Source organism: Oncorhynchus tshawytscha, linkage group LG20 (genome assembly GCF_018296145.1).
Source record: "Oncorhynchus tshawytscha isolate Ot180627B linkage group LG20, Otsh_v2.0, whole genome shotgun sequence".
Taxonomy (NCBI): domain Eukaryota; kingdom Metazoa; phylum Chordata; class Actinopteri; order Salmoniformes; family Salmonidae; genus Oncorhynchus; species Oncorhynchus tshawytscha.
In genome coordinates this window covers 11,126,061-11,153,797 of record NC_056448.1, presented here as the reverse complement: position 1 = coordinate 11,153,797, position 27,737 = coordinate 11,126,061, and the positions used below count along the sequence as shown (strand labels likewise).

The following is a 27,737-nucleotide window of genomic DNA, read 5'->3' as shown; positions in this document are numbered from 1 at the left end:
TCTTCCTCTTTTGACAGTTTCCATCCCACCACACTTTATTTCCCTTTTCTGTTGACTTTCATTATTAGGCAAGTACCACATCAGAGGTAGTACCTGTACCGTAGTTCCTTATTTGTGTTGATTCATGAAGCCTTTGAACTTTGTCTATGGTCAAACATGGGTATTTTCTACAGATTTTTCCTTTTTATGTGCTAAGTTAGAGAATTGTATGTCCACTCTAACTTACATGATGCCCAAGTGACTACTACAGCCATGCACTACTGCCAGCGGATAGTCCATCTGCTCTTGTTCAGGTGGCCTAGAACGTTGCCGTGTCTGTGTAAAGGCAACCATATGTGACTGTCATGTTTACACTGCTGAGAGAAACTGACTGGGCTGCTACAGCGTTAGAACTGTTTGCCATCAAACCAGATTAAATCACAATGGTCAGACACGGCTGCCGTGTGAATGGCCATAGCAGCCACCCAGCATGCAAAAAAAAGCTTGGCGCTCGTTATTTTTAAAGTTCTACCACCGGTGAGCAGAGTGCCGCTTAAGACATGATTTACATCTCTGGCGGGTAGCCCCCAGTCAGAGGATTGGTACAAGCCTTCAACAAGCCCCTTATGTTATTTGGCTGTGTGCTTAGTGTCGTTGTCCTGTTGGAAGGTGAACCTTTGCCCCAGGTGAGGTCCTGAGTGCTCTGGAGCAGGTTTTCATCAAAGATATCTCTGTACTTTGCTCCGTTCATCTTTCCATCGATCCTAACTAGTCTCCCAGTCTGTGCCGCTGAAAAACATCCCCACAGCATGATGCTGCCACCACCATGTTTCACCCTAGGGATGGTATTGGCCAGGTGATAAGCGGTGCCTGGTTTCCTCCATGCATGATGCTTGGCATTCAGGCCAAAGAGTTCAATCTTGATTTCATCAGAGAATCTTGTTTCTCATGGTCTGAAAGTCCTTTAGGTGCCTTTTGTCAAACTCCAAGTAGGCTGTCATGTACCCTTTTACTGAGTAGTGGCTTCTGTCTGGCACTCTGCCATAAAGGCCTGATTGGTGGAGTGCTACAGAGATACTTGTCCTTCTGGAAGTTTCTCCCATCTCCACAGAGGAACTCTGGAGCTCTCTGAGTGACCATCAGGTTCTTGGTCACCTCCCTGACAGAGCTCCAGAGTTCCTCTGTGGAGATGGGAGAAACTTCCAGAAGGACAACAGTCTTTCATCAGTCCTTTTACATGAAAATGAAGTCTAGACCAGATTTTCCCAAATATTCTGTTAACAAATGTTTTATTACTATAATGTTATACTATATGAACCCTCAATTGAATTATACATAAGCCTATTCTCTTTTACAGAAAGTCAAAAGATCTATGTATAGTGACAGTCACACGTTAACTTCCCAAGCAAAGTTTCAATTTTTTGACTCCTCGATTTTAGAAGGTCTTAGCTCAACTTCTGAATGTCATAGAGACAAACCAAAGATATTCCCATGTGCATCAGTCGCGTCTATTTCTGGCATTTTACAGCTTGTTTCACAGAGTTATGCGTTGTTATAGATCGGTTCATACAATCCTAAATTTGTAAAAAAATAAATGTTTAAAATTACCACTCATATCAAGGACGGTCCCGTGATACTTTGGTGTCCCCCACAATTTTGAAAAAATGGCCAAACCATTAAAGAAGTGGTACAGTGAGTAGGTTAGATTGTGTTTTGAAGACATCAGTGCTGCCCGTAGTGGAAGCCAATGAAGCAGAGCGTTAAAAGCATCTTGTCAGGATCAAAGGGAAATGACTCTGGTGTTCCACTGAAATACCAGTTGTCCTTTTGAAAGGGTCTGTAACCTGGAGCTCTGGGCCTGATTGGTCATCTCCTCTGGGCAGATCCATCTTATAGTGGGCTGAGAGAGTCCCTGAACTCTGAATTATGTCCCCATTGTGTCAGTCTGGATCTCTCACACGCTCCAGGTGATGGGCTGAGTAGAGCGCTGGGCTGGCTCGACCCAAACCCGCAGAGCCGGGAAAAAAGGCAGCAAATTGTTTACTGTATGTTTATGCTCTGTTTACAATCACATGGTCCAAAAGTTCTGTCTTGGTCTCATCAGCCAATCTTTAGGATAATCAAATGGCCAGTTCAGTGGCACTTTGCCAAAATCCTTGCTATTTATAAATGAATTATTCTCTTCTTTAAATGCATGTGTAGATAGTCTACTGTGTAGGGGCACTGTAGTCACTCAAGACTGTGTAGTGGTGGATTATTGCAATTCAATGAAACCGAGACAAGTGTGATTTTAATTAGGAGATTCATATGCACAGTAATGCACAGTAATATTAAGTCAAATGCATCAATGAGTGACATTGAGATGGGATGCTTCAGTACTTCTTTGCGATTATTTATCCACTTAGATATTGTTTATCCAATTTCATGGAAAATGAAATTACTTCCACTGCATGGGGTTTTGGCAAAAGGATTTCAGACATCAAAGACCCAGTAAAGATGAAGACTTAATGGAAGTTTGCCCACCAGCCTGAGTGCAGACTTAGGTGTAGTAATACACGTATGATGCTGAATTCCTCTCTCTTTAGCCATGGGATACAAAATATGGGTTATATCCCAGCCACTTTGTCATGTTTAAGAAATAACGTCATGGCGACTAAGCTTTTCATTCAAACAGTATCGGAGCAGGGGCCGTATCCATAATGTGTCTCAGACTAGAAAATAGACACTTTACGCCTACTCTTATGGGTAAAAAATAAAAGCTATGCATGAAGCCTCTTTTAGTCATAAGAGTCCTACCTAGTCGACAGATTATTTAGGAGACCTCATGAGATGTCCTAAAAGGCAGCGAGTTAGTGGTTCCCGCGCCATATACAGGCAATTGCTTTGGAGTTTTTTTAAATGTATTTATTTAGATGTATTTATTTATATATATATATATATGTATGTGTGTGTGTGTGTGTGTGTGTGTGTGTGTGTGTGTGTGTGTGTGTGTGTGTGTGTGTGTGTGTGTGTGTGTGTGTGTGTGTGTATGCGTGTGTGTATGTGTGTGTGTATGCATGCATGTATGCATGTATGCATGCATGCATGCATGCATGCATGCATGCATGCATTATGCATACATACTTTTTTCTGCCCCACTGTATGTATGTATTTAGTCAGCCACCAATTGTGCAAGTTCTCCCACTTAAAAAGATGAGAGGCCTGTAATTTTCATCATAGGTACACTTCAACTATGACAGACAAAATTAGAAAAAAAATCCAGAAAATCACATTGTAGGATTTTTTAAATGAATTTATTTGCAAATTATGGTGGAAAATAAGTATTTGGTCACCTACAAACAAGCAAGATTTCTGGCTCTCACAGACCTGTAACTTCTTCTTTAAGATGCTCCTCTGTCCTCCAATCGTTACCTGTATTAATGGCACCTGTTTGAACTTGTTATCAGTATAAAAGACACCTGCCCACAACCTCAAACAGTCACACTCCAAACTCCACTATGGCCAACTCCTAAGAGCTGTCAAAGGACAACAGAAACAAAATTGTAGACCTGCACCAGGCTGGGAAGACTGAATCTGCAATAGGTAAGCAGCTTGGTTTGAAGAAATCAACTGTGGGAGCAATTATTAGGAAATGGAAGACATACAAGACAACTGATAATCTCCCTCGATCTGGGGCTCCACGCAAGATCTCACCCCGTGGGGTCAAAATGATCACAAGACCGGTGAGCAAAAATCCCAGAACCACACGGGGGGACCTAGTGAATGACCTGCAGAGAGCTGGGACCAAAGTAACAAAGCCTACCATTAGTAGCACACTACGCCGCCAGGGACTCAAATCCTGCAGTGCCAGACGTGTCCCCCTGCTTAAGCCAGTACATGTCCAGGCCTGTCTGAAGATTGCTAGAGAGCATTTGGATGATCCAGAAGAAGATTGGGAGAATGTCATATGGTCAGATGAAACCAAAATAGAACTTTTTGGTAAAAACTCAACTCGTCGTGTTTGGAGGACAAAGAATGCTGAATTGCATCCAAAGAACACCATACCTACTGTGAAGCATGGGGGTGGAAACATCATGCTTTGGGGCTGTTTATCTGCTAAGGGACCAGGACTACTGATCCGTGTAAAGGAAAGAATGAATGGGGCCATGTATCGTGAGATTGAGTGAAAACCTCCTTCCATCAGCAAGGGCATTGAAGATGAAACGTGGCTGGGTCTTTCAGCATGACAAAAATCCCAAACACACCGCCCGGGCAACGGAGGAGTGGCTTCGTAAGAAGCATTTCAAGGTCCTGGAGTGGCCTAGCCAGTCTCCAGAGCTCAACCCCATAGAAAATCTTTGGAGGGAGTTGAAAGTCCGTGTTGCCCAGCAACAGCCCCAAAACATCACTGCTCTAGAGGAGATCTGCATGGAGGAATGGGCCGAAATACCAGCAACAGTGTGTGAAAACCTTGTGAAGACTTAGAGAAAACGTTTGACCTCTGTCATTGCCAACAAAGTATTGAGATAAAATTTTGTTATTGACCAAATACTTATTTTCCACCATAATTTGCAAATAAATTCGTAAAAAATCCTACAATGTGATTTTCTGGATTTTTTTCCCTCATTTTGTCTGTCATAGCTGAAGTGTACCTATGATGAAAATTACAGGCCTCATCTTTTTAAGTGGGAGAACTTGCACAATTGGTGGCTGACTAAATACTTTTTTGCCCCACTGTGTGTGTGTATGTGTATATATATATATATATATATATACTGAACAAAAAATGGAAACGCAACAATTTCTCAGATTTTACTGAGTTACAGTTCATGTAAGGAAATCAGTCAATTGAAATAAATTCATTTGGCCGGTAGCCGGCAGGTAGCTTAGTGGTAAGAGCATTGGACTAGTAACTAGTAATCTGTCGTTCTGCCCCTGAACAAGGCAGTTAACCCACTGTTCTTAGGCTGTCATTGAAAATAATAATTTGTTCTTAATGGACTTGCCTAGTTAAGTATAGGTAAAATAAATGTTTTAAAATTGACTGGGAATACAGATATGTATGTGTTGGTCACAGATAACTTTAAAAAAAGGTAGGGGTATGGATCAGAAAACCAGTCAGTATCTGGTGTGACCACCATTTGCCTCATGCAGCGATCTCCTTCCCATAAAGTTGATCAGGCTGTTGATTGTGGCCTGTGGAATGTTGTCCCGCTCTTCAATGGCTGTACGAAGTAGCTGGATATTGGTGGTAAGGATCTGTACACAACATGCTGTCGTACATGTCAACCCAGAGCTCAATGGGTGATTTGTCTGGTGAGTATGCAGGCCGTGGAAGAACTGGAACGTATGTTTTCAGCTTCCAGGAATTGTGTACAGATCCTTGCAACATGGGACTCTGCATTATCATGCTGAAACATGAGGTGATGGTGGTGGATGAATGGCACGACAATGAACCTCAGGATCTCGTCACGGTTTCTCTGCATTCAAATTGCCATTGATAAAATGCAGTTGTGTTCATTGTCTGTAGCTTATAACTGCACATACCGTAACCCCACCGCCACCATGGGGCACTCTGTTCTCAACGTTGACATCAGAAAACCGCTCGCCCAGGGCCTCCCGGGTGGCGCAGTGGTCTAGGGCACTGCATCCCAGTACTAGCTGTGCCACCAAAGACTCTGGGTTTGCCCCCAGGCTCTGTCGCAGCCGTCCGCGACCGGGAGGTCCGTGGGGCGGCGCACAATTGGCCTAGCGTCGTCCGTGTTCGGGAGAGTTTGGCCGGTAGGGATATTCTTGTCTCATCATGCACTAGCGACTCCTGTGGCGGGCCTGGCGCAGTGCACGCTAACCAAGGTTGCCAGGTGCACAGTGTTTCCTGCACGCTGTGTTAAGAAGCAGTGCGGCTTGGTTGGGTTGTGTTTCGGAGGACGCATGTCTTTCGACCTTCGTCTCTCCTGAGCCCGTACGGGAGTTGTATTGATGAGACAAGATAGTAACTACTAACAATTGGATCCCACGGAATTGGGGAGACCGGGATTAATCCGTGAAGAGCACACTTCTCCGCCGTACCGGTGAGCATTTTCCACATAAGTCGGTTGCGATGCCAAACTGCAGTCAGGTCAAGACCCTGGTGAGGATGATGAGCACACAGATGAGCTTCGCTGAGACAGTTTCTGACATATAATGCAGAAAGTCTTCGGTTGTGCAAATCCACAGTTTCATTAGCTATCCGGGTGGCTGGTCTCAGACGATCCCGCAGCTGAAGAAGCTGGATGTGGAGGTCCTGTGCTGGCGTGGTTACACATGGTCTTCTGTTTGTGAGGCCGGTTGGAGGTACTGCCAAATTAAAAAACAATGTTTAATGTGGTTTATGGTACACCAATTAACATTCAATTCTCTGGCAATGGCTCTGGTGGACATTCCTGCAGTCAGCATGCCAATTGCACGCTCCCTCACCTTGAGACATCTGTGGCATTATGTTGTGTGACACAACTGCACATTTTGGAGTGGCTTTTTATTGCCCCCAGCACAAGGTGCACCTGTGTAATGATCATGCTGTGTAATCAGGTTGACGGATTATCTTGACAAAGGAGAAATGCTCACTAACAGGGATGTAAACAAATTTGGGCACAACATTTGAGAGAAATAAGCTTTGTGCCTATATAACATTTCTGGGATCTTTTTTTATTTCAGCTCATGAAACATGGGACCAACACTTTACATGTTGCATTCATATTTTTGTTCAGTGTATATATTCCTGTATGATCAATCCATAAATAACCTAGGCCTTCATGCAGCAGTTTCTCCTGCACTTTTGACAATGATTTCACCAGAGGCCTATTTCACATGATATGCCTAAATACTTATAACCTCTAGGCTAATAAATAATCACATTTTGTCCTTTCGATTATTCCATTAACCTACATCATGTTATTTCAAGTTGGGCTATTGAATGCATCCAAGGCCTATGTGAACTTTGATTGTGTTTGGTGAAAATGATAGACCTTCCAAACATTTTATGCAACATTATCAGCAACGGACTTGATGCCTACTGTGCCAAAGCGATTTAGAGTTGTTGGAACAGGAGTGACGAGTGTGTTGACATAACAGTAGCCTAATATTATAAAAAGTTGGCTTTTAATAACCATCATACTGTATGATTCAGTGCAATATGCCTATCACATTATTCAACATATCAGAATTGTTAAAAAGATTTAAGAGTAGACAAAGTGATCGTGTCAGGCAAAAATATCAAGCTTTTTTAAATCTTTGCGACATTTGATGTAGTCACATTCACTGTGATTGTCTGAGGCTATAGAGTTCACAGCTGGCGAGCCTCGTCGCCATTGGTTATTCCCCATAATTTGCAACAATGTCAATAAGCGTCATCGCCATCTTTCCTTTGGGGTACCTCAAACTGTCGCGATTACCGGCTGAGGTTGAGTTGAACATCATCCTAAAACCCACTCTGAGCTGGGAGTTCTTTTTAGTCTTAAAACCGGGTTTAACAAGATTCCTTGGACCTTTTCTGAGATGCTTTGTGGCTACTACCCCAGGACATGCATAGTAATTCAATTAGGCTAATAATGAATGCTGCCATTTCAAACGCAACCTTTGGAAATGGCACAGCCCAGTTGCCATTTCCGTTCCAAATCCTTGATCTTTTCTTGATCTTGACATTCAATCAGCCTCTCAAATATGAAGAAACAACAGTCTGTGAAAAGAGTAGTGAGGATTCCTCTTGCATTATATGCCTACGGTTGGTGCCAAAAATGTCCTCAATCGTTTTGTCAATAAGGATTCATTGGAGAAGTGTCAGGATGTCAGCCATGCTTACAAACATCTTGTATTGATTTAAACATTTCTCTCTCCTTCCTTAGATCCATCCCTCGCTCCCTCTCATTCTCTCTCATGTTTCCCCTATTGATTTCTTCCCTGGTGATGTTAAGTAACTGATTTACATGTAGCTAACCAATGAAAGTGTGTCCGAGCATGTGGTATCAGCGGCATGGGGAATCACTGTAATTGCTCAGTGGGATCCAGAGAAAAGGCTTTGTTTATTTCCTTCTCTGATGTGTAGCCCTGGGATGATGATGATGATGATGATCTACAGTGATGTAGAGTCACACCTGACCTGACTGCTGTGATAGTCTGTGATTTGGAGGGAGGGGGGACTCACTCATTTCTTTTATTTCCGTGCTAAAAGAATGGTCACAAATTGTCATAGCTCTGCTGGATACTTAACAAGTGCACAGAAGTCTCTGTGCTTGTGAAGAAGAAGTAACCCATGAGCGTAAGCTTGCAATCGGGAGCGAAGTGAAAGCACCTTTGTGACCCGTCGTCGATCTCCTTAAAAGTCAGCGCGTGAATCGGTTTTTATGTCCCACGTCTAAATGGACTGGTGGTGAGTGAGTTGCTGGCTCTGTTGTGCAATTATTTTGAACAAGGCCCTATGTAACCTAATAGGTTAGTCATAAATAAGGTACTGATCAGGTCAAATAAGCCATACTATTTCCTACAACTGTAAGCTGCAAAACAGAATGAAAGTCACTCACAGTACAATAAGATTTTCCCTCGGGTTGTGTGAGAAAGTTTCAGACTAGGAGACAAACGGTCTTCAAGTGTTCCCAGAGTCAAAGCCCATGTGACCCTGGCTGACACGTGGGTAATATTAGTGATAGCACGGTCGGTTGCAACTCTACGCAAGGTTATTATGTATCACTACATCTCCTCCTCCCCCCCCAGTTATCTGCCAGCCCGCCCGCTGCCTCCTTATTAAAGCGGATTAAAAGCGCTGCTGTCATCTCGCCTGTCGTAATACGCTGTGCCTCTCAGTTGCCCGGGGGTGGAAGACAGCGCTCAAAGTTCAGTCTTTTAGCCTCTCAGTCAGAGCATGAGTAACGAGGACTTGGCGTCGGTAGGTGTCTTCTCTATAATGTATTTCTACAGGGGAGTGGCCTGCAACATGGTTGGGAGGTGTTCTTGTTGAAATATGAATGGGCCCTCTGTGACCGAGGTAAATGTTAGGTTAAACCTCATGGGGTAGAGTGTCATCTGACTCCTCTCACTGTTCTGATATCAGGCTGAGAGATATCATGATGTACTCTGGTAACCGTAAACACTGACAACGTGTTGAGAAGTAAGTTTCCGATGAAGTTGAGAAGGTCGTACAGAGTTTGTTCTCCATTTGAGACACGCAGAGCTCAGCTGTGGAAAATCCACTTGACTTACACACAGAGTACACAGCTCCGTAGGGCTGAGCACTGCATAAACTCTATTACCCCTGACAAACTGCGTTAATTCAGTCTGCTGCTGAAATGGGAACCTTAGTCTACAAATGATTCCGTCCACTTACCTTTTTCTAATGAATATAATGCCAATGTGGCCGAATGGAGGAAATGAATTGGAACATTCATTAACCTTTTGCAGATGTAGTTATTTTTCTAAAAGTTTTCTCCTCTCTCCCTCTGTAGTGTTTCTCTGGGGTGATGTAAAGGAGAAACAGTTCTGCACTGGAGGGATGTTGCTACTTTCTGACACCCCTTTTTGTTTGGGTTTTCTTCCTCTGCTGGCTCAAATTGACATGCATCTAGCTGCTATCTGCTATCTGCTGGTTTTATGTACATAAACAGTGTATATATTGGGGTGAAAGTAGAATTAATTTCTTCCTGGTATGGGAAATCCCTATGTGTGCATGCCTGTGCACCCAGAAAATGTGTGAGCGTAACAGGCCTGGCCCTGGACATTCTGCCGCCCTAGGCGAGACAAAAAAAAATCCCCCTCCCCCATCCTCGCTAAACTAGAATAGTGTACAGCAGGGGTTGGCAATAGGTTTGGCCTAGGGGAATTTTCTCAGCTAATAGTCAGCAGAACAGAACATAATAGCAGCCCAATTCATAGGCCTATGTTACACATTAAACACAATGTTTAACACATCTGGTTAGTTGGCTATATCATCAGGTCAATGTCAATAACATATCCTCATATTTTCAATGTGATTACACTGATAAAATCACCAACGTCTCTATTAAATTAGTTTTTTATATTTCTTTGTGTGCTGATTGGGGAAAAACTGCTTGCAATCAAGAGAATGTCACTCTGAAAAAGTCTGAAAAGAAAGATGGATAATGAAAAATAGAGCTTTCAGGGACGAATGGACAGAGGAATAGGTGTATTTCTCCAATGTCAAACCAGAGTGTGGGCCTAGTCATAAAGATTTGTCATTGAGCTTTTATAGTGGCATAAACACAACCAGTCATGATGTTTTCCTCTGTTTGACAAGCAATCACTTCAAAGGGCTCCTTCACTAGGCTACCCACGCACGTTCATCCACTCACAACCATATTTCCATCCTCCAAACAGTTGTGAATGGAAAGAGACTTCTTTTACACAAAACACCAAAAAGTGTCATGACATTTAGTGATTGTCATTAGGCCAGAATTAATGCCTCCACTGCTGTCTGCGTGCTTCTTGGTGTGGCCACCCATCTCTGCCTTGGCACATTTCTGTGTTCTTGTCGAAGCCGAAATGCAATGTGGTATCACCCACTTTCAAGTCCATTCGCTTTTTCATGCCTCTGACGTATGGTAATGATAAATAATGGTGGTACAGCCTACAGTTTTCTTGATGTTTTAGTTATTGTGATCGGCCCAGGTTTTACCGGTACGGCGTACCACCCCCTATTCATTTTTCCCGGGATGCCGTACAGGTCCGCCTTACTTTCATCCCTGTGCAATGGTGGGAAAAGGTACCCAATTGTCATACTTGAGTCAAGGTAAAGATACCTTTTTTAATAGAAAATGACTTGTGCTTGATCACCCACAGTGAACCCTATGTAGTTTAGCTGTCTGAGGTTAGGCTGCTACTCTACTGTACTGTGTTTCTAAGGTCTGCAGCTTAGGCGGGCTTATCTCTGTCAGATAAAACATGGTTGTGGTTTTTAAAGAGCTGAAACATCTCAACAGTGATTGTACTGCGTACAGTAGTTTTGTTTCGCCTTCTCCTTTGTCTTCTGTTTCCCCCACTTACTCCCTATTACCTCATAGCAGTGCATTGTTAGGCTGTCTTGTGCCTGTGAAGGAATGAGAGGTCAGGAGGACCGTGTTTTAGGATCATTTGTCTGGCTTTTCTTTTTGCCCTCAAGAACACAAACAATAAACTGCTTGTCCTTTTGTTCTGTGGGGCAGTAGTTTGCATCTGGTACCGTCGTTATAGGCCTAACTGTTAGTGAAGTGAAATCTAGGCCGATGTGCTGAGAAATGGACTAGTCAATTAATGATTAATTAACGCCATAAAATGATATGCTCAATGTTTGTTCAGCAGGGATTTTTTTGTAAACATTGTTCTGATCCTGAATGAAATTGACAATACCTCATTTCATGTGTTTTTTATTTTTAGTTATTTCCCCCTATTTTTTTTTTTCTAACCGTTCTAATTTCAAAATGCAATTAGCAGCGGAGGACCAGCTAATAGTTTGTATGATTAATCAGTGAGTTATCACTCCCACTCTCCTGACAAAAATAATAATAAGTGCTATAAAAAGTTTAATAAATTTTCATAACAGAAAGAAATCTCAAAGCTCTTCAAAAGCAACAACAAACAAACAAAAAAACGATCAAGCAATAGGCTATGTTGTGAGTAGCCTAGCTATAGTTAGCTAGGTCCACCAATAGAGGCCAAGTCTTTGAGTGAAGGTTTCCTCCAAAGATGGAGATGGTCAGTTTATGGCTTGATCAGATGAAGGTAGAGGGAGATGGTTGATGGAATCTGATGGTGATTTTGTCCAGGGTCAAGCCCTTCTCCTTCACAATGTGTGGGTGATGCCTCAGCAGCACTAGTAGGTTCAAAATAAAACCTTTCTCTTCAACATCTGGCCAAACTTCTCTCATAATAATTTGTTCTATTCATCCCGTAAAGTTATTAATTTACCGTCAAAGGAACTGTTAGAAAGGTGCAATTAATAATTTTTGGAAGATGGAATAAGTTGTTGACGGTCTCTTTAGGATACGACTTAGTTTTGCCGTTAATGGCATCCTGGCTTTAAGTACATTTTCATGTGATTCTAAGTGAGTCGATCAAAAAGGTAGGGCCCAGGTTTATATAAGAAGTAAGATTAGCAAAGAAGTGTACCCTTGGGAGATTATCAGTCAGCGTTTTCACCTCACTATGGGCCTATCGAGGGTATCTCAAGGCGGGATGTGTCACAAACAAAATTGCCTCAACACTGCCACATCGTCAACCTGTTGACACTTATTTTCAGCTTTAGTTTGAAACAATAACGCATTGCAACATCTTTGAGCTGTCATATCAATTGGACATCTCTAGAGCATTCAGCAGTTCTGTCGCTTTTTATGGCTTGACAGTATGTTTGCATTGACTATAAATTACACACCGTCAATGAACATGGGCAAGTGGGGGAGGAATGCTCTCTAAATGTGCAAACAATCTCCAAAGTAATTGATGAGTTGAATTAAATCTATTTGTATGTGTTTTTGTGTTGCAGTACACTCGGGTGTGGATCCCAGACCCAGAGGATGTATGGAGAGCTGCAGAGATCATCAAGGACTACAAGGAGGGAGAGCCAATCCTGCACCTCAAACTTGAAGATGAATCGGTAATCTACCCCTCCCCCCCGGGATCAGGCCACAATTATAAGATAAATATCGTTATAATTTTTTAAAAATGATATAGCCCTTGCCTAAGGACTCAATATGCTTTGGTCTATATTGTCGTGCTCATGTACATTTGTACATGTCCTCATTAAAGCAGTTAATGTGTGTGCGTGCCCACGCACATTCAGAAACTTTGGTGCCATGAATCATTAATCATATTTTTTTGAAGTGAGAGATGCAAGCCCTGAGAGTACAAGATCAGTTATTAAATAAGAATGCACTGTGCCAAGAGTAGTTTGAATGAATCAGCAGATGATGATATTATCGCTGTGTGCAGCAGCAGTATGTTTCCCTACTCACGATCACAATCTCTAGTTGATACAGGTATGATTTATAAACACCTAGAAGCCACCAAATCCATATCCTTTAACATGTGTAGTTATGGACAGTGCTGCAATGTGATTTCAACTGATAAAGGGAGTCATCATACCCTCAAACTAGGTGCACATACTTTGCTTTTAATGTTTTTTTAGTATTGACATTTTTTGGCTTGAACCCCTCCTGTCCCAGCCGTTGGAATACCGCATCGGACCCAAAGACAACCCTCTTCCCTTCCTCCGGAACCCTGATATCCTGGTGGGGGAGAATGACCTCACAGCGCTCAGCTACCTTCACGAGCCTGCTGTCCTGCACAACCTCAAAGTGCGCTTCCTCGAGCCCAACCACATCTACACATACTGTGGTAAGTCTCTATACTGTACCACCACCTGCTCTGACAGCGCTACTTATAGTAACCAGAATGTCTGGTCTGTATAGGGTCTGACCTTGTGCTGCAAATTCCTCCTACGTTTATTATGGTAGCTGGCTTATTTTACACCATGTGTAGGGTCGAGGCTTTCATTTACCTTTTTAATGGTTGTCTTGTCCCAACTTTTACAAACCTGTCCTCCCAATTCCCCAATCAACTAGGGTTCCATTGACGTAAACAGCCAATGAGTGAGCTGTTGCCATGTGTGGTATGCGCCCTTAACAAAGCAGACAAAGGGGAATGAGCAAAGACAATATTTGTCTGTTAAACCTACACTGGCCATAGATATCACCATCATGTTTTAATTAGGGAAATCTGTCCCCATAGTAACCCTGCCATTGCAAACTTGGGTGAGCCTACTACATTCCTCTGGTAATATGGATGTTGTCATATGTTTTGATAGCATTTGCCTATCAAAGGTAGCAGGAAAAATACAAAGGGCTGTTAACAATGTGTTTTTACCCACAGTAGCATATTGTACTGTACTGTATGATAGGATTATCTTATTATTATTATTATCTGTGATATGTTGTCCCACCTAGCTATCTTAATGTGAACGCACTGACTAAGTCACTCTGGATAAGAGCGTCTGCTAAATTACTCAAATGTAGATGCACATACAATTTAATGGACTTAAGGTATTCTGGTGGGAATTCAGGTATTTACTTTCTCATATTTTCTTAGTATATCAGGTATTTCTTAAATACTTTGTGAAAATATGTTGCCTCATTTGCATATATACAGAATGCTGGGTGTATTTGCATTCATGAATAAATGCATATAAAGGGGTGGAGCCACCCAAAACTTGCTCTGTCTCTAGGTTACTCCTTCCTGTTGTCACCTTCTCGTGCATAATTTGACAAGTGTGTCAAGAGAAGGATAACCAATGCTAATCGAACTCTACACGCTTGGCTCTAGATTACACCCATCCAAACATAATTTACAATGTTTGTGAGATCAGACATAATGTCACTAAACCAAGTTTTCATTTCAAAATACCTTTTTTATCTTTGTTCTCTTTCTTGTGATGTAACTGTCGAAGACGTGCCGTTGAATCCCGTACGAAGCGTTAGCGTTCTTATAGATGCAACGGAAAGCCGTTGTATTTTATTGAGCCCATGTCAGCCATTACCAATACATCCAGCATACTGTATGTATGCAGGTCATTCCAAACGTTTCCGCGGTCTTTACATTAACGGGGGGGCAAATGGCACAAGCAATAGTGGGAAAGAGTCACCAGTGAAATGAAAGCAATCAATCCAGCAAGATTTCAGTGACCAAGTGGATTTTGCACTCCTCAAACACAGGAAATAGATGGCTGAGATCCTCAGCTGGGTTGCAAACCCCAGAGACACACAAATACACACCCACAAGAATATATGGGATGTATTACTAAATATAGGATTAAGTAACTAGAGGTTACAGTCTCACTGACTGGCCATACTATTTTCTCTGTCCTCCCTTCCCTCCTTCCTCTATAGGTATCGTACTGGTGGCCATCAACCCCTACGACCAGCTTCAGATCTATGGAGAGGAGGTCATCAATGCCTACAGTGGGCAGAACATGGGAGACATGGACCCACACATCTTTGCTGTTGCTGAGGAGGCATACAAGCAGATGGCCAGGTACTGGATGAGCCTCAGGGTACAGCTACACGGGTATAACACAGGATCAGGATACTGTTAATGTGTTAGACCTGGAAGAGTTGCCAATTAATAACTACATTCTATATATTAGTCTGTTTTGGGAAGCAATTGAGTTGTTACTGTGTGGCACGTGGAGCTGTGTAGCAAGCACTTGACTCCTCATTCGGTTTGATATGTCATTTTGATAGTGTGTGGCTCAGTTGGTAGAGCGTGGCGCTTGCAACGCCAGGGTTGTGGGTTCAATTCCCAAGGGGGACCAGTATGAGGGGGGAAAAAAAGTGTGAAATGTAAATGTATGCACTCTCGATAAGAGCATCTGCTAAAATGTAAATAGTGTTGGTGTGGGACTGAATAATGAGTCGCCACAGAGATAAACTGTGTCTTCAATGGAAGATGTGGGTGGATAATAACAGTGCTCCCGTCCACATTAACTGTCAACCTCATCAATGCTGCTCTTCTCTGTAGAGCAAAAGACAATAAATACCATGGCCACTGCCTACGTACTGTGCATGCCCACTGCTGGGTAGTCCTGGCAACTCCAGTCATGTAGAGAAAATGAGCGTTGTGTAACTCTAGACGTGGCCCATTTTAATGCAGCTCTGGTCAGTTACCTCTTTTTATTAAATGTTCCAAATGTCTTTCTCTCTCTTTCTTTTCCCGTAGAGATGAGAGGAACCAATCCATCATAGTAAGTGGGGAGTCGGGGGCAGGGAAGACCGTCTCTGCGAAGTACGCCATGCGGTTCTTCGCCACTGTGGGAGGGTCGGCCAACGACACCAACGTTGAGGAGAAGGTGCTGGCCTCCAGCCCCATCATGGAGGTGAGGAGGGGAACTGGGGATGGGCTGCTGGTCCCATACTGTAGGCCAGCCCAGCAGAATGGCATCCTAGTAAAGGAGGTCGATCCGGGAATATATGTCTTACATAATATGATTTGTGTCTTTTTGGAGATGACGCATGTATCTTCTGGACAACCAGGTAATATTTTATTTACCTGCTTCGATGGGTTCTCGTGAAAACGTCATCGTGTTATACTTTTTCTATGCCCTGAAAGTTTTATGAACTCAGCTGTAACTTTGTAGAGATTACAGCACAGTATTCTTATGGGGAATCATTTTGTAAACTGTAGGTGGAGAAGCTAAACACACCAGGAGTCCATTAACAGCAAAGTCCCACAGCCTGCCTGGGAAGATACGGCTAGGAGAAGCTGCTAGCTAGAAAGTTATCATGACTCTCTGTCCTTCAGGAAGTTATAGCTGAGGAAAGTCCGACATCTCTGAGTCCATTACCAGCCTCACCTCAGCTAGATCAGTCAGAGTGAAGAAACAGGACAGATCTGTATGCAAGGCCAGTTGGGCACAGTCTCCATCTTGGCAGATGACACAACTCAAAATTAGGAGCTTTACAACTGTCAAGGCACATTACGAGCAGCAAGGAGAAGCTAAAGGTTTTTGTGTGGCATGAATCACAATTTCAGAAGATATAAACTCTTTTTTTCAGGACCCTGTCTTTCAAAGATAATTTGTAAAAATCCAAATAACTTCACAGATCTTCATTGTAAAGGGTTTGAACCCTGTTTCCCATGCTTGTTCAATGAACCATAAACAATTAGTGAACATGCGCCTGTGGAGCGGTCGTTAAGACACTAACAGCTTACAGATGGTGGGCAATTGTCACAGTTATGAAAACTTAGGACACTAAAGAGGTATTTCTACTGACTCTGAAATACACCAAAAGATAGATGCCCGGGGTCCCTGCTCATCTGCGTGAACGTGCCTTAGGCATGCTGCAAGGAGGCATGAGGACTGCAGATGTGTCCAGGGCAATAAATTGCCAAATCTGTACTGTGAGACGCCTAAGGCAATGCTACAGGGAGACACGGCGGACAGCTGATCGTCCTCGCAGTGGCAGATCACATGAAACAACAGGATCAAAACATCCAAACATCACACCTGCAGGACAGGATGGCAACAACTGCCTGAGTTACACCAGGAATGCACAATCCCTCCATTGGAGCTCAGACTGTCCGCAATAGGCTGAGAGAGGCTGGTCTGAGCGCTTGTAGGTCTGTTCTCACCAGACATCACCGGCAACAACGTCGCCTATGGGCACAAACCCACTGTTGCTGGACCAGACAGGACTGGCAAAAAGTGCTCTTCACTGAGTCAGGGTTTTGTCTCACCAGGGGTGATGGTCAGATTCATGTTTATCGTCAAAGGAATGAGCGTTACACCGAAGCCTGTACTCTGGAGCGGGATCGATTTTGGAGGTGGAGGATCCGTCATGGTCTGGGGCGGTGTGTCACAGCATCATCGGACTGAGCTTGTTGTTATTGCAGGCAATCTCAACGCTGTGTGTTACAGGGAAGACATCCTCCTCCCTCATGTGGTACCCTTCCTGCAGGCTCATCCTGACATGACCCTCCAGCATGACAATGCCACCAGCCATACTGCTCGTTCTGCAAGAGAGGAATGTCAGTGTTCTGCCATGGCCAGCGAAGAGCCCGGATCTCAATCCCATTGAGCACGTTTGGGACTTGTTGGATCAGAGGGTGAGGGCTAGGGCCATTTCCCCCCCAGAAATGTCCGGGAACTTGCAGGTGCCTTGGTGGAAGAGTGGGGTAACATCTCACAGCAAGACCTGGCAAATCTGGTGCAGTCCATGAGGAGGAGATGCACTGCAGTACTTAATGCAGCTGGTGGCCACACCAGATACTGACTGTTACTTTTTGATTTTGACCCCCCCCTTTGTTCAGGGACACATTATTCTATTTCTGTTAGTCACATGTCTGTGGAACTTGTTCAGTTTATGTCTCAGTTGTTGAATCTTATGTTCATACAAATATTTACACATGTTAAGTTTGCTGAAAATAAACGCAGTTGACAGTGAGAGGACCTTACTTTTTTTGCCAAGTTTAAATCTATTTTACAGTGGTTATGATTTTCTTTTGATCTCTGAAACTCTCCCACTTTTTTCTCCACCCTCTCTGCTTCTCTTTTCAGGCTATTGGAAATGCGAAAACCACACGCAATGACAACAGCAGTCGTTTTGGGAAGTACATCCAGATTGGTTTTGACAGGCGTTATCACATAATAGGTGCCAACATGCGCACGTATCTGCTGGAGAAGTCGAGGGTGGTGTTCCAGGTATGTGTAACTCCACGCTGCACAGTCTGGGATGAAACTCTGTATTACTGCTTACTAAGTCCGTGCTTCCCTTCACATTTACTCTCCTTCATTTAAACATTTGATTAGGTCCTAGCTTGACATGTTTTTTTCCCAGCCAATCAAATATCAAAATAAACGTATCTAAGTACTTTACAGAAATTAATACAATATTAAATTGCTGCCTGTGGGAACTCATGATCTCACAAAAGTCTTTCATTCCTCAGAATATATTATTGATAAAGAGTTAAGTGTAGTACATTTCTGCTTTTTAGGCTGAGGATGAGAGGAATTACCACATCTTCTACCAGTTGTGTGCCTCTGCTAGCTTCCCGGAGTTCAAAGACCTAGCCTTGAGTAAGTGTCACAGACCGACCCAATATTCAACTAAGTTTCTGTTAAGGAAGCAACTGCATAATAACTGCAATCGTTATTTTGTTATGTCAAGTTTACTGGAGCATAGTCCTTCGAACTACATTCAGAGAATAGTACGTGTCGTCTGTGAGGACGTTCAAATAGGAACACTTTTCTAATACGTTTATTCCGATCTCTGCTTTCATCTTAAAGCCAGTGCGGAAGACTTCATCTTCACATCGCAAGGAGAGAACATCTTCATTGAGGGGGTGAATGATGCCGAGGACTTCAAGAAGACGAAGGAAGCCTTTACACTACTGGGTAACGGTCTGACTGCATGGGTACATTCTAAGATGGTAACACCACTACATTAGAGCTCAGAACAAAGGGGTTTATCTATCTTGGACATAAATACTGACTGGGTTTTTGTTCTTTTTTTCAATCTCCCTGTGGAACAATATTTACCTTACTGTGGTTTGTTTTTGCAGGTGTTAAGGAGAGCAATCAAAGCAGCATCTTCAGAATCATAGCTTCCATCCTGCATCTGGGGAACGTGGAGATCTGCTCGGAGAGAGACGGAGACTCCTGCCACATATCAGTATGTCACTATACAGCCTTATCCAGCTTAATTCTGTTTGAGTTTATAGTTCCACATCATAGCCTCAAACCGTATATCTTCTCTATACATTATTTATTGATTAAATCTGTGTGTGTTTGTAGAGGAACGACCCTCACTTGACGCACTTTTGCCGGTTGCTGGGGGTGGAGCTGGAGCAGATGGAACACTGGCTATGTCACAGGAAGCTGGTCACCACGTCAGAGACCTACGTCAAGAACATGTCCCGCAAACAGGCGGCTAATGCCCGCGACGCACTCGCCAAACACATCTACGCCCACATGTTTGACTGGATCGTGGAGCACGTCAACAAGTCCCTGCACACCTCCTCCAAACAACACTCCTTCATCGGTGTTCTGGACATCTATGGGTAAGACTGCACACCTGTGCTCCCCAGAACCTCTGAAAACAAACCTCAACAGTGGGTTGGTTTGGGATTGTGAGAGAAATTTGACTGTGTGGTGAGACCCGATTTTTATGCCAGCAATAGAAGTCTTATTTCAGGAGTGTAATCTCAGCCATGGTGAATGGTAAAAGCATCCCAGGTGGCAGTAAGTTAACACACTGTGACAGCAGACAAACAGAAGAACATCATCATTTTCCCTCGCAGTTCTGTCACACAATGTTTTCTGTACTAAAGGCACAGAGAAGCATGATATTTGATGAGTAGATTTAAAATCTACTCTTTATCTGTGCAAATCAAATGTTATCAGTCACATACACATATTTAGCAGATGTTATTGCTGCTTTAGCGAAATGCGTGTGTTCCTAGCTCCAACAGTGTAGTAACATCTAACAATTCACAACAATACACACAAATCTAAAAGTAAAATAATGGAATTAAGAAATATATAAATATTAGGACGAGCAATGTCAGAGTGGCATTGCATAGAATACAGTATATACATAAGAGATGAGTAAAGCAGTATGTAAACATTATTAAAGTGACTAGTGTTCCATTATTAAAGTGACCAGTGATTCTATGTCTCTGTATACAGTGGGGCAAAAAAGTATTTAGTCAGCCACCAATTTTGCAAGTTCTCCCACGTAAAAATATGAGAGAGGCCTGTAATTTTCATCATAGGTACACTTCAACTATGACAAACAGAATGAGAGAAAAAAAATCCAGAAAATCACACTAGGATTTTTAATGAATTTATTTGCAAATTATGGTGGAAAATAAGTATTTGGTCAATAACAAAAGTTTATCTCAATACTTTGTTATACACCCTTTGTTGGCAATGACAGAGGTCAAACATTTTCTGTAAGTCTTCACAAGGTTTTCACACACTGTTGCTGGTATTTTGGCCCATTCAACCATGCAGATCTCCTCTAGAGCAGTGATGTTTTGAAGCTGTTGCTGGGCAACACGGACTTTCAACTCCCTCCAAAGATTTTCTATGGGGTTGAGCTCTGGAGACTGGCTAGGCCACTCTAGGACCTTGAAATGCTTCTTACGAAGCCACTCCTTTGTTGCCTGGGCGGTGTGTTTGGGATCATTGTCATGCTGAAAGACACAGCCACGTTTCATCTTCAATGCCCTTGCTGATGGAAGGAGGTTTTCACTCAAAATCTCACGATACATGGCCCCATTCATTCTTTCCTTTACACGGATCAGTCGTCCTGGTTCCCTTTGCAGAAAAACAGCCCCAAAGCATGATGTTTCCACCCCCATGCTTCACAGTAGGTATGGTGTTCTTTGGATGCAACTAAGCATTCTTTGTCCTCCAAACACGACGAGTTGAGTTTTTACCAAAAAGTTCTATTTTGGTTTCATCTGGCCATATGACATTCTCCCAATCTTCTTCTGGATCATCCAAATGCTCTCTAGCAAACTTCAGACGGGCCTGGACATGTACTGGCTTAAGCAGGGGGACACGTCTGGCACTGCAGGATTTGAGTCCCTGGCGGCGTAGTGTGCTACTAATGGTAGGCTTTGTTACTTTGGTCCCAGCTTTCTGCAGGTCATTCACTAGGTCCCCCCATGTGGTTCTGGGATTTTTGTGATCATTTTGACCCCACGGGGTGAGATCTTGCGTGGAGCCCCAGATCGAGGGAGATTATCAGTGGTCTTGTATGTCTTCCATTTCCTAATAATTGCTCCCACAGTTGATTTCTTCAAACCAAGCTGCTTACCTATTGCAGATTCAGTCTTCCCAGCCTGGTGCAGGTCTACAATTTTGTTTCTGGTGTCCTTTGACAGCTCTTTGGTCTTGGCCCTAGTGGAGTTTGGAGTGTGACTGTTTGAGGTTGTGGACAGGTGTCTTTTATACTGATAACAAGTTAAAACAGGTGCCATTAATACAGGTAACGAGTGGAGGACAGAGGAGCATCTTAAAGAAGAAGTTACAGGTCTGTGAGAGCCAGAAATCTTGCTTGTTTGTAAGTGACCAAATACTTATTTTCCCCCAATAATTTGCAAATTACAGGCCTCATCTTTTTAAGTGGGAGAACTTGCACAATTGGTGGCTGACTAAATACTTTTTTGCCCCACTGTATAGGTGGTAGCCGTTGAGTGATGGCTATTTAACAGTCTACCTTGGGATCGAGAGACTGAAAAACAGCTTCTATCACAGCTTTAATGCACCTGTACTGACCTCGCCTTCTGGATGGTAGCGGGGTGAGCAGGCCGTGGCTCGGGTGGTTTTTGTCCTTTGATCTTTTTGGCATTCCTGTGACATCAGGTCCTGTAGGTGTCTTGAAGGGCAGGCAGTGTGACCCGGTGATGGGTTGGGCAGACCGCACCACCCGGTGATGGGTTGGGCAGACCGCACCACCCGGTGATGGGTTGGGCAGACCGCACCACCCTCTGGCGAGCCCTGCACTTGCAGGCTCTTGGATGCACTTGGATGCTCTCAATTGTGCATCTGTAAAGATTTTGGAGGGTCTTAGGGGCTAAGCCAAATTTCTTTAGCCTCCCTAATGTTGAAGAGGTGCTTTCCACCTTCTCCACAGCACTGTCCCGTCAATGTGGATAGTGGGGCGCTCCCTCTGATGTTTCCTGAAGTCCACGATCCGCTCCTTTGTTTTGTTGAGGGAGAGGTTATTTTCCTGGCACCACTACTCACCACTACGCCTCACCTCCTCCCTGTAGGCTGTCTTGTCATTGTTGGTACTCAGGCCTAATATGGTGGTGCCGTCTGCAAACTTGATGATTGAGTTGGAGGCGTGTGGCCACGCAGTCATGGGTGAACAGGGAGTACAGGAGGGGGCTGAGCACACACCCTTGTGGTGCTCCTGTGTTGACGATCAATGAAGTGGAGGTGTTGTTTCCTACCTTCACCACCTGGGGGTGGCCCGTCAGGAAGTCTAGGACCCAGTTGCACAGGGTAGGGTTCAGACCCAGGGCCCCAAGCTTGATGATGAGCTTGGAGGGTACTATGGTGTTGAATACTGAGCTGTAGTCAATGAACAGCGTTCTTACATAGGTATTCCTCTTGTCCAGGTGAGATAGGGAAGTGTGCACTGCAATGGCGATAGCATTGACTGTGGATCTATTGGGGTGGTAAGCAAATTTAAGTGGCTCTAGGGCAGGGGTGGGCAAAGTTTTTGGCCCAAGGACCACATCAGGATTTTGAAATGCAATGGAGGACCAATTGTTTGTTAAAATGAATTTGCCTCCCGGCTGGCACAGTGGTCTAAGGCACTGCATAGCGGTGCTTGAGGCGTCACTAGAGACCCGGGTTCGATCCCAGGCTGTGTTACAGCTGGCCGTGACTGGGAGACCCATGAGGCGGCGCACAATTGGCCCAGCGTTGTCCGGGTTTGGCAGGCCGAGATTTCCTTGTCCCATCGCGCTGTGGCGGGCCAGGTGCATGCACACTGACACGGTCGCCAGGTGCACAGTGTTTCCTCCGAAACATTGGTGCGGCTGGCTTCCAGGTTAAGCGGGCATTGTGTCAAGAAGCAGTGCGGCTTGGCTGGATCGTGTTTCGGAGGATGCACAGCTCTCGACCTTCGCCTCTTCTGAGTCTGTACTGGAGTTGCAGCGATGGGACAAGACTGTAACTACCAATTTGATACCACAAAATTGGGGAGAAAAATATTTATGTCTCACGGGCCGGATTGAGGTGCCCGGCTGGCCGGATGTGGGCTATACACCCTTGGTCTCGGGTGTTATGTAAGGTAGAGGTGATATGATCCTTAACTAGACTCTTAAAGCACTTCATGATGACAGAAGTGAGTGCCATGGAGCGAAAGTCATTTAGTTCAGTTACCGTTATCTTTGGTACAGGAACAATGGTGGACATATTGAAGCAAGTGGGGACAGCTGACATCGGATAGGGAGAGATTGAATATGTCCGTAAACACTCCAGTCAGCTGGTCTGCGCATGCTCTGAGGACGCGGCTAGGGACCCCGCCTGGGCCGGCAGCCTTGCGAGGGTGAGCACGCCTTACTCAAGTCGGACACGGAGAACGAGAGCCCACAGTCCTTGGGAGCGGGCCACGTCGACAGCACTGTGTCAAAGCGGGTGAAGAAAGGTGTTTAGCTTGACTGGGAGCAAGACGTCGGCGTCCGCGACGTGCCTGGTTTTCCCATTGTAATCCGTGATTGTCTGTAGACACTGCCACATACGCATCTGTGTGTGAGAGCACTCAAATACCTCCATCCCCTGTGTTTAAGTGCCTCTTTTCATTACAGTAGATAGAGGATGGAACCATATTGAATTGGGGTAGCTGTGCTTTTCTTATTCATGACCCTGTTTGACTGAGGGCTTAATTGGTTCTCTGCTGTGGGTTAGATTATTGATAAAAACTGGCAGCCTGGCCTGGCGCTGGGAGGGGAAAGATGCTGAGCTACATTAGAAAGCCCAAATAATAAGACATACAGCGGTGGGGTATTTGTAACAAATCTATTGGGACAAATTCACTTGTGTGTATTAAAGTAGTAAAAAGTTAAGTATTTGGTCCCATATTCATAGCACACTATGACTACATCAAGCTTGTGACTCTACAAATTTGCTGGATGCATTTTCTGTTTTGAGTTGGTTGCGTTTCAGATTATTACAATAACAGGGGAGGTTAACATTTTTGGGGGGATATATTTGTGCCTCTGTAACTTTCTCACTCATCATTATTCACAATTCATTCCAGATTATCAGTATTCATGGTAGCATCCACATGAATGTAGACGTGTTTAGAAACATGATCTTCTCATTTAGAATAAAAGTGACTCCAAAATTACACACTACATTATTTACTGTTTACTTTTCCTCTAGGCCTAAAATCACTGTCTCAAACAGAGGATGAAAATAGACCGGAGACTTCCGACTCACCAAATATGTGACTGTTTTCTCTTCATCTGAACAGATTTGAGACCTTTGAGATAAACAGCTTCGAGCAGTTCTGCATCAACTACGCCAATGAGAAACTGCAGCAGCAGTTCAACCAAGTGAGTTTAAGTCTTATATTTATAATATACACTGAGGGTACAAAACATTAAGAACACCTGCTTTTTCCATGACATAGACTGACCAGGTGAAAGATATGATCCCTTATTGATGTTACCTGTTAAATCCACTTCAACCGGTGTCGATGAAAGGGAGGAGACCGGTTAAAGAAGGATTTTTAAGCCTTGAGACATGGATTGTGTATGTGTGCCATTCAGAGGGTGAATGGGCAAGACAAAATAGTTAAGTGCCTTTTGAATGGGGTATGGTAGTAGGTGCCAGGCGCACAGGTTTGAGTGTGTTAAACTCAACAGTGTTGCAATTCTTTTCACGCTCAACAGCTTCCAGTATGTATCAAAAATGGTCCACCACCCAAAGGACATCCAGCCGACTTCACACAACTGGAGTATACATGCCCCTGACGAATTGAGGTAGCTCTTAGGGCAAAAGGGGTTTCAACTCAATATTAGGATGGTGTTCCTAATGTTTTGTACACTCAGTGTAGCTATCTACCTTATATTCCAATGTTCAGTAGAGGAGACCAGAGAACTTCTAGCGGTTAACCTCATGACTCAACATGAATGTTTTCAAGTGAAATAATTCAGGACTTAGTCTAACTGATAACCTACTGTGCTGTAGCTCACTGTGGGACTGTCTCTCTGTCCTCAGCATGTGTTCAAGCTGGAGCAGGAGGAGTACATGAAGGAGCAGATCCCCTGGACGCTCATCGACTTCTATGACAACCAGCCGTGTATCGACCTCATCGAGGCCAAGCTGGGCATTCTGGACCTGCTGGATGAGGAGTGCAAGGTGGAGTACCCGGTCTTACATACATAATGTATTCGTCTTTAGTCCTGAATTCTGTCCTTGCTCCAGTAGTTCTTAACTTCTCTTTTTGGGATGCATTAGCGGGGAAGTGTATATGAACAATTTGCTACTGGAGGAGTTTTAACGCTGAATGCACTTGAGCAGTCACAGGTGTTGAACAATCTCCTGTGTTTTGGTCTGGAGGGAGCAGAGCGAAACACACTGCTGATCCCTGCATTTTAAACCTCTGGTCTCAGTTAATGGGATTCATCCTGCATTCATAGGTGCACAGCGTGGCCTGCGTCTGTTTTCCCCTGCCTGCATCCGGATTGTTATCGGAGTTAAGGACTTTGCAACAAAACTGATGACTTATTTATTTCACTCATCCTCATCCCACAGCCCTTTGAAGTTATTGACGATAATTTGGAACGTCCTCAAAAGAATTGTTATTCTGAGCACAACTAACCTGGATAGAAAGTTTTGGTTTCCTTCATGGTTTTATTTAATATTTCTCCTTTATTTCCCCCTCACCTGCTGCTGCTACAGGTGCCCAAAGGGACAGATCAGAACTGGTGCCAGAAGCTGTACGATCGCCTTTCAAGCAGTGTCCATTTCCAGAAACCACGGATGTCCAACATATCTTTCATTATCATTCACTTTGCTGATAAGGTGGGTAGACCCAGCCTAGAGACATGTTTCACATGAAAAGCACCTGTACGTATGGCTCTTCAGTTAGGTGAAAATTGACCTGATGCTAGGCTGTTGGTTCAAATGTCATTTTGGCTGGGAAATCCTATTGTTTCTGTCCTTAAGCAAAGGTTGTGTGTTTAAACCAAACTGCTTCAGTATACCTGGCTGAATAATTGGGAACATCTACAAATTGTGCTATTCAAAGGACCTGACATGAATCACCGTCATTGCAGGGGCTTTGCCTGAAAAGAGCTAATATGATTATCCCATGATGACTCATCAGAGAGGCTTTGTGTGTTAGTATTATTGTGAGTGATCTCATTGGCCCTGCAATGTCACCCCTCCTCCTTATGACACATACACAAGCTCTAATTAACTCAAAGAGCAGCGCTCCTACGCAGAGGAGCTGGCACTACGTAGAAAGGACTGCCTGTGTGTCTGCCTAAAGTGGGTCATGTAAACCGATGAAAGGCAGGCAGCTGTAGCAATGCCCTTTTATTTACCGTGGTAATTTCCGTGAAAAGCTAGGGATGTGAGTGGCTAGAGTGGGACGAGAGAGTCCTGTTAATGTAGATAGGATTTCCCCAGCTCTCCTCTGTTAAGATGGTATTAAACTGATTCCCTTGGGGTGTTTCTCTTCGTCTAACTCTTCAAGTGAAAAGGAGTAGGATCTGCATTCAATTACTGTTCTTCCTCTCTCTCGCTAGTTGTACAGTCGTGGCTGGAAGTTTTGAGAATGACACAAATATTAATTTTCACAAAGTCTGCTGCCTCAGTTTGTATGATGGCATATACTCCAGAATGTTATGAAGAGTGATCAGATGAATTGCAATTAATTGCAAAGTCCCTCTTTGCCATGCAAATGAACTGAGTCCCCCCCCAAAAAATTTCCACTGCATTTCATCCCTGCCACAAAAGGACCAGCTGACATCATGTCAGTGATTCTCTCGTTAACACGGGTGTGAGTGTTGACGAGGACAAGGCTGAGGATCACTCTGTCATGCTGATTGAGCTTGAATAACAGACTGAAAGCTTCAAAAGGAGGGTGGTGCTTGGAATCATTGTTCTTCCTCTGTCAACCATGGTTACCTGCAAGGAAACACGTGCCGTCATCTTACTTTGCACAAAAAGGGCTTCACAGGCAAGGATATTGCTGCCAGTAAGATTGCACCTAAATCAACCATTTATCGGATCATCAAGAACTTCAAGGAGAGCGGTTCAATTGTTTTGAAGAAGGCTTCAGGGCGCACAAGAAAGTCCAGCAAGCGCCAGGACTGTCTCCTAAAGTTGATTCAGCTGCGGGATCGGGGCACCACCACTACAGAGCTTGCTCAGGAATGGCAGCAGGCAGGTGTGAGTGCATCTGCATGCACTGTGAGGCGAAGACTTTTGGAGGATAGCCTGGTGTCAAGAAGGGCAGCAAAGAAGCCACTTCTCTCCAGGAAAAACATCAGGGACAGACTGATATTCTGCAAAGGGTACAGGGATTGAACTGCTGAGGACTGGGGTAAAGTCATTTTCTCTGATGAATCCCCTTTCCGATTGTTTGGGGCATCCGGAAAAAAGCTTGTCCGGAGAAGACAAGGTGAGCGCTACCATCAGTCCTGTGTCATGCCAACAGTAAAGCATCCTGAGACCATTAATGTGAGGGGTTGCTTCTCAGCCAAGGGAGTGAGCTCACTCACAATTTTGC

The 27,737-nt window shown here is 43.9% G+C and overlaps 1 protein-coding gene across 2 annotated transcripts in view; it reads left to right on the top strand.

Moving 5' to 3' along the window:
• Positions 1 to 27,737, top strand: part of myo5b (myosin VB) — an 83,210-nt gene that overhangs the window by 23,056 nt on the left and 32,417 nt on the right. For both annotated transcript variants that reach the window (XM_024380814.2, XM_024380815.2), the window contains exons 2-13: positions 12,461 to 12,571; positions 13,140 to 13,311; positions 14,859 to 15,003; positions 15,688 to 15,844; positions 18,026 to 18,169; positions 18,463 to 18,544; positions 18,755 to 18,862; positions 19,030 to 19,139; positions 19,262 to 19,527; positions 24,468 to 24,549; positions 25,217 to 25,357; positions 25,901 to 26,023. In XM_024380814.2, coding sequence (XP_024236582.1) covers positions 12,461 to 12,571; positions 13,140 to 13,311; positions 14,859 to 15,003; positions 15,688 to 15,844; positions 18,026 to 18,169; positions 18,463 to 18,544; positions 18,755 to 18,862; positions 19,030 to 19,139; positions 19,262 to 19,527; positions 24,468 to 24,549; positions 25,217 to 25,357; positions 25,901 to 26,023 — 1,641 coding nt within the window. The remainder of the gene's footprint in view (positions 1 to 12,460; positions 12,572 to 13,139; positions 13,312 to 14,858; positions 15,004 to 15,687; positions 15,845 to 18,025; positions 18,170 to 18,462; positions 18,545 to 18,754; positions 18,863 to 19,029; positions 19,140 to 19,261; positions 19,528 to 24,467; positions 24,550 to 25,216; positions 25,358 to 25,900; positions 26,024 to 27,737) is intronic.